The sequence below is a fragment of the Spodoptera frugiperda genome, chromosome 27 (genome assembly GCF_023101765.2).
Source record: "Spodoptera frugiperda isolate SF20-4 chromosome 27, AGI-APGP_CSIRO_Sfru_2.0, whole genome shotgun sequence".
Taxonomy (NCBI): domain Eukaryota; kingdom Metazoa; phylum Arthropoda; class Insecta; order Lepidoptera; family Noctuidae; genus Spodoptera; species Spodoptera frugiperda.
Window position 1 is genome coordinate 4,004,960 of NC_064238.1, and position 6,866 is coordinate 4,011,825.

General features: G+C 35.2%; 1 protein-coding gene across 1 annotated transcript; it reads right to left on the minus strand.

The window, feature by feature from the left end:
- Nucleotides 1–2,648: 2,648 nt before the first annotated feature.
- On the minus strand, nucleotides 2,649–6,291 carry LOC118263553 (trypsin Blo t 3). Its single transcript, XM_035575618.2, has 5 exons — nucleotides 6,195–6,291; nucleotides 5,283–5,472; nucleotides 3,745–3,994; nucleotides 3,462–3,605; nucleotides 2,649–2,933 (listed from the first exon to the last, which is right to left on the minus strand). Exons 1-5 carry the CDS (start codon nucleotides 6,244–6,246, stop codon nucleotides 2,781–2,783), a joined length of 789 nt encoding a protein of 262 aa, XP_035431511.2. The 5' UTR covers nucleotides 6,247–6,291; the 3' UTR covers nucleotides 2,649–2,780.
- Between the last annotated feature and the right edge of the window lie 575 nt (nucleotides 6,292–6,866).

A 6,866-nucleotide genomic window follows, 5' to 3' on the forward strand; every position in this document is an offset into this window, starting at 1 on the left:
CCTGCATAAAAAGAGGCGAAAGGGAGTGTCAGAGTCTTACTGATTAAAAACCACTCCGTTCCTACTCCTGCTTTTCGAGCCGGAGCCCCCGGTAGCCCGCTAGGTAATCCGCAATTCCGGGCTGGGCATCAGCCCTACTGGGGGATATACCCCATCTGTGGGGGTCTGATGACTCTTTGAAGCGATAAAATAATTTATTTTCTTCTAGATCAAAGTATTTACAGTTTTATTTCAAACACCGAATCATATTATAATATACCTACCTATGCAATACAAAAGAATCGAATCGATCCGAACAAAAATAGAATAGACATTACGAATGCACATAAAAACGGAACAAAACTTTAGAACAAAATTGAAATTCTGCAAATAAAATCCATCCAACAAGTAGTTAACAACACCCACGCTGCATCAGACAAGGCATAAATTAAAAAATAAAAATACGAAAAACAAACAAATAACAAGATTACCCTGAGAGAGAAATAAATAATGCAGTTGAAGCTAAGGAACTTTTTAACGCTCTCCAAAAACTTTTCCTTGTGCTTAATTACGTTTTCATTTATCTTTCGTCTTGTCCAGTTTGTAACAGTAGCGACTGAACGCGGCCTACTGCAGGCTACAACCTCTTTACTCTTTAATAATACATTACACTCCGAAACAAAGCGTGACGTACAACAGAAGTGTTTCGGAAAACTTCGTCATTCGCTTATCCGAATTACCTGAAGAGAACGACATTGTTCTGAAGAATTAATATTGACAATCTGTACCAAAAGATTTTTGGAAAGATGACATCAAAGAAGTGGTGGGACAAAATTGGGTACTAACAGCCCAAACTAGAACCAAATGGAAAGAAATGAAGGAGGCCTACACCAAATTGGTTGTATTTGTTGTATTCTACAAGCATAGTTTTCTTTAGGATAAGCACTACCTGTAGTGACTACGGGTCAGAACCATCGGGGTGGATGTGTTCTGTAATAGATGTTCCTATGATATTCCTATAATGCTGATATGATGTTCCTACCTAGATGGAAAGACGATATTCGCATTGCAAAGCAGTAGTTCGATGCATAAAACTGCAGATCAAGCTCTATGTCTTACTATTGGATAGATCTTCAGGTAACAGTAGACGAAAACGTTCTGATGATAATTTCAATTTTATCTTTGGGGCGATTTAAATCGTATCGGCCAAAGAACTATGCTGAAATTACATTCCTTTCATAGGTAGGTAAATACTGATTCCCTTATAAACGATTTACCAAATCAAAGGGTCTATTAACAGAGGAAGGAAAGATAATAATTGTAAATACTATGACCATTATGATTCAAATACTATTATAACAGTCGAACACGTAAGTAAAGTAAATTTCCTCAAATGGTTTGTTACCATATTTGGTTAATATCATCAACGTCACACAAATTGAATAAATATTTGATAGTACCAGTAGTTTAATGTTAATACATGACTAATTAGTTCGACTGTGTAATATAATAAAATACTGAAAGTCAATATTTGTAGTATACGGGACACCCTGTAAGTATATTGTGTGTAAATATTTTCTTCATTTACACAATGTTTAAACAAAAGACAATGCAAAGACAATAGGGATGTAAGTACAATTTCAGAAACTCATCTTATTCGTAATCAATAATTTCAATTAACGAAATTAAAAAAGTTTCAGAAACACGGGAACTCGGTAGGTCTCGTTCATTTAAATGCTAAGGGATTCCGTGTTAGTATTCATTGCGAGTTTTGTCATTCAGAGAAAAGTTTTGCTTTTTACCAGTCTCACTTTACGCTGGTTCGAAATTTGCATATTTTTTTGTTTTTTGTAAATGATGTGACAGTAGCTGGCAACTTTTCGTCTAATGTAAACTTTTTGACGTTCGAACGAATAATTAGGATTTGAACATCGAATGCTGGTATTCCTACTTTTGAATTTTTATTTGTCATGTCATGAGTCAATGGTAGGTGCACTCAGTACGAGGAATTTGGAAAATTACATTAGGGATAAATTGTATGTCGTCAGCACAAACAGATTATAGGGAAATTATTGACTCACTACCACACAAAGAAACATATTATAAAAGTATTACAAGTTACACTGAGTTAATTATTATGTTATCGGCTTACTCACGTAAATGTTTGAAGAGGAACTCGACTAGTTTCAAGCCATGCTAGAGGCTCATATTCGTGAGCAGCATTCCGCGACTCATGACGCGGCGATTGTAGCAGCACGACAATCGCCGCGTCGTGTCGCCTCTATTAATTTAGTATGTCTCACGAAAGTTACAATAAAATTAAAGTTACACTGGGGCAATAAATTAAAAAGAATAAAGTAAACAGTGCCTTTATTAAGATTATTAAATAATAACACATAAAACAAAAAATACTGAATTCCATCATAGTAACTATAGCTTGCTCTTACATTGCTAACAATATAAATAAAATTTTACAAATTAAAATTATATTAATAGATGACAGAATCAATTCTTCGTTTAAATTCGATTTGGAAGTATTCGTAATTCGAAATGTTCATGGAAAAATTTCTTAATCAGTCACTGCTAGGACAAAATTTTCCATAACCCAGATAACGCAAATATTTTTTTATTACTATTTAACAAAATAAGCAACTTTTAGTAGGTATATTTTTTTGTTTGGACTATCCTACACTTGGGACGGTAGGCTTATCTTACAATACTATGATATACGTAAAACTTAGAACACAAATTAAACAAAACAAAACATTATAAGAAAATATAGAATTAACTTGTTCGTGAACTTATATACCAGTCATCAATGCGATGTAAAACCTGACATTTATGTTTCCAATACGAGTGTAAACTCCGGGAGAATTGGGGCGAGCACAACCAAAACCGAACGATGTAACACCGGCCAACAAACTGCCAGTCACCGCGGGACCACCGGAATCTCCCTAAACAAACAAAAACATACATTAATTATTATATTTAGCAGCTTACTCACGTTACTGTTTGACGAGGAACTCGACTAGTATCAAACCACGCTTTTTTTAAGGGATGAAAATCATCCAATAATATAATTAATTCAAGAGGCAGTATCAGACTCTTACTGACTAAAAACCACCCTGTTCCTACTCCTGTCCTTCGAACTGAAACCTCGGTAAACCCGCTAGATAGTCCGCAGCTTAGAATCACGCATAAGCTCTACTGGGCTCCATCTGTACATACCAGTACTTACTGGGATCCTCAGTAGAATCTAGTGTAAATTCGAAAACATCAGGAAGATCTTGCTCAATAGTTCTGCTCTGCTCAATAGTTCAATAATTCTGCTTACACGTTACAATTGCTTACTAACGAGGTAGGAGCAACAAAGAAAAGCCAGAAAAATACTTAGATAATGGTAGATATTGATATACTGGTGGATAACAAACTGCAACAAAACCACGACATACTCAACCAAAAGATAAGTCTCCAATAATTACCTGACAGGTATCCCTCCCGCCTTCAGTAAAACCAGCACAGAACATTCTGGTAGTGATGCCTCCTCCAAGGATTTCGTTGCATCGTGTTCTTTCTACAGCTGGTACGGATGTAACCATCAATGTCTCTGAGGTTGGGCCACCTTCCTACAAAATAAAATCAATTTTGAACCACAGCATAGATAGAAAGTCAAAATAATTTATTCCAAGACCAGTGAAAGTCACTTTTGGACGTCAAATTAAGATATTAAGAATTTTATTATTAACAACTCTGATTAAAACTTACACTAATCGCCCCCCAGCCAGTAACAACCACTGTCTCGCCATCGGTGACGTCAGAGCCGTATCCGACCATATCAATGGTTCTAGCATTAGTACCATCCAGACTCATACCTTCAGCTACTGTCACTATACCAACATCATAATCGCTGGTGACGTCATCGTAGAATGGATGGGAACTAAATATAGACGTTTCATACTCCAAACCACCACTATTGGAATTAGTACTGCCAATTCGAACATAAATTGTCTGAATTCTGAAACAAACAACGGTTATTTTAGCCAAAGAATGATATATCTACATAGTTATTTTATAAATCTTTGGTACGTAAAAGGTGAAATTTTGCGATATTTTGACACTTAAAGATGGATTTGGATATTAATGTTCTGAACATAAAAACGTCATATAAATGAAAATGAGTTGCCTATTTTACGGAGACTAGCCTCTGTGTGAAACTAGAACTAACTACAAAATGAGCCAAAGCTGCGAACTGTCTAGCGGATTACCCAGGCTCCGGCTCGAAAAGCAGGAGTAGGAACGGAGTGGTATTTAGTCAATAAGAGTCGGACACTCTTTCTCGCCTAAGGGAAGAGAAAGTAATTGGCTGATTTTTGCTCGTTAAAAAAGAACTGACTAGAAAATCATAAAAATATTACATCAGCTATCCTCAATGGAATTGAAAAAAATCGTATTAATCTGATTTCATCAATTGCCTTTTATCCAGTGGCAAATATGTTGGTTTGATTCCATAAAATTACTTGTCGTTATTAATCTCGTTCAATTTTATTCCAAATTCTGATAGACTCAGCAATACCACTAACAGTTTATGCGACCCATGCATGACCAAACTTGGAAAACACGACTGAGATATATTTAATTTTATTTTTATTTCCTTATTTGTGGTGATCCTTATTCATTATAATTATGAATTTTTCCTATTAGCGTTAAATGTATAAAAGTTACAATAATTTCCTTATATGGACATAATGGGTTAACTAACTAATATATCATTACGTCATAAGAGATTAAAATTATTTCAAACTAACTCGGTTATTTCATTATGTCTAATTACATTATACCTAATTTCCAGAAAAAAAATTATTTTTCGAAAGGAAGGATAGAGCTTATGTACAATGGTGGTAACATGCGCCTGACCAGCTCTAAGTTAATGTTTGCTTGCACCTTATGGAACACGTTCTCTAGCCCCTCCCCACGACCTTGAATTGACGAATGAAGCGGGGCGGTAAACGGTGCCAGCGGCGGCGCAGGTAGCCGAACAACATTAAAACCGACTAAGGGATTACATACGTTGCGTCACTAAGCTATTACGTTTTTGTTTTACTGTTAAATGAGATATTTATGGGGTATGCTTTGTTGTTTTTGCCAGGTTCAAACAAAATTTTAAAATGATCAGGCGGATCTGTCCTCCACTGTACCTATTATATAAAAAGTACCACTTAGATGTGTTTACCAAAAAAATTAATACGTTATTTCCTGATTACAGCTGATGATAATGTAGATTAAACGTTTAAAAAAATACATACCTTGCAAGACAGTGTGCAGCGGTTACAATGTAATACTGACTGATGATGGAACCTCCACATTGGTAGTAGTCCCGACCATCAAAGAGCAGCAGATAGGCCTGGTAAGGATATGTTTGTATAGTAGTGTCATTACCACCAACGATTTTCCCTCCATCATCTTTTTTCACAGGCCGTCTTTTACATACTACATCTGCAAAAAAATAAGTCAGCAATTTCAATGAGATGATGAGGGGAATGGATGCGAGTGGTGAGCTTTCGGTCAACGCGAAGGTATTTGTTCACCAATCATCATTTGACTGATGAATTACAAGCAAATATGAAATAGCAAAACCAAAACTGATAAAATGCCTAAATATTAATTGTAGTTTAGTAACAAGAGCGAGTGATCATAATATTCACATCACAGAAGAATTCTTTACGTAATACCACGTTATTTTTATATTTTTGTTGTACAATAAATATATAATTTTCTTCTTGTTGACTAGTTTTCAAACTATTTCATATGTTTTGTGATAAATTATGAAATTTTACACATTTTTATTTATTTCTTTAAGGAATAGGCACACATTTGCAGTGTAACACCCACTTTAAAGTTATAAGTTACATAGAGAGAAGTAAGGATTGAGTCTATTGCCATACACTGAAGACAATACAGGAATTGTGTTATGGCCATGTTTAAGTGAAATATGAAACGAATCACACTATCACGCTAATATTATAGATATGAAAGTTCGTTTGTTTGGATATTTGCGTCAAATCACGCTGAAACTACTGAACGGATTTTGATGAAATTTGATATACAGACAGGGAATGAGTTGACTTGGGCGATAGGATACTTTTTATCCAACGGGAACGCGAATAAAGCCGCTGGCAGAAGCTAGTAATTTATATAAAAATAGTTAAAAAGTATACCTTTTCCACAAAAAGCAACAAATAAAAGGATGTAGATTGTAAACTTGTCCATCTTTCTGGTGACGGAAAACGTTGTGTGAAGTTCTTTGGTAGGATTATCTTTAAATACTTTCGTTACCCATGATCACGACGTAAGGGTCATTATAGTACTAATTACAGGCATTTAAATAAGTAATTGTAGGACTTAGTGATAACGCCCCTATTCAGGCATTAGGCTGAAGTTTTTTTTTTAATCTTTTTATTTCTTGACACTTCTATTGCTGTAATTGCTCTCATTACATGCCCTGTTCAATAAGTCTAAAATAAGGTTATTTTTCTATTATTTTTAACCTCGTAGAAGAATTCAAATTGGATTTTTATCTAGGAATGCATTTATTTACAAGTACAAAACAGTTGTTATTATAATTATAAATGCATATTCATGTTTCCTTGTTTCTGTAGTTTTAGCTTTGCAGTCACTAACAAGGGTAAAGTAAAGTATCTAATTACTTTTGGTAACTTTTATTTTATTATTATTTTGGTAGGAAACGGGTCTATATCTTGTTACTACGCACTTTTCCATGGACTCGCTGTCATTGCAGCGGTAAGCCCCTTTGATGAGGAGTGGCTAGAGAGGCGCCACGGGGTCCTCACCCACCGCCTGACGCAGGTGCTTACCGTACATGGTAGCTT

What these genes read in the sequence shown, in the direction of transcription:
- LOC118263553 (XM_035575618.2), bottom strand. Translation starts at nt 6,246, where the DNA reads ATGGACAAGTTTACAATCTACATCCTTTTATTTGTTGCTTTTTGTGGA. An exon ending in CTGGCTGGGGGGCGATTAGT is followed by an intron (nt 3,606 to 3,744) that starts GTAAGTTTTAAT and finishes TTTATTTTGTAG; the next exon opens with GAAGGTGGCCCAACCTCAGA. An exon ending in GCGGGAGGGATACCTGTCAG is followed by an intron (nt 2,934 to 3,461) that starts GTAATTATTGGA and finishes TTGTTTGTTTAG; the next exon opens with GGAGATTCCGGTGGTCCCGC.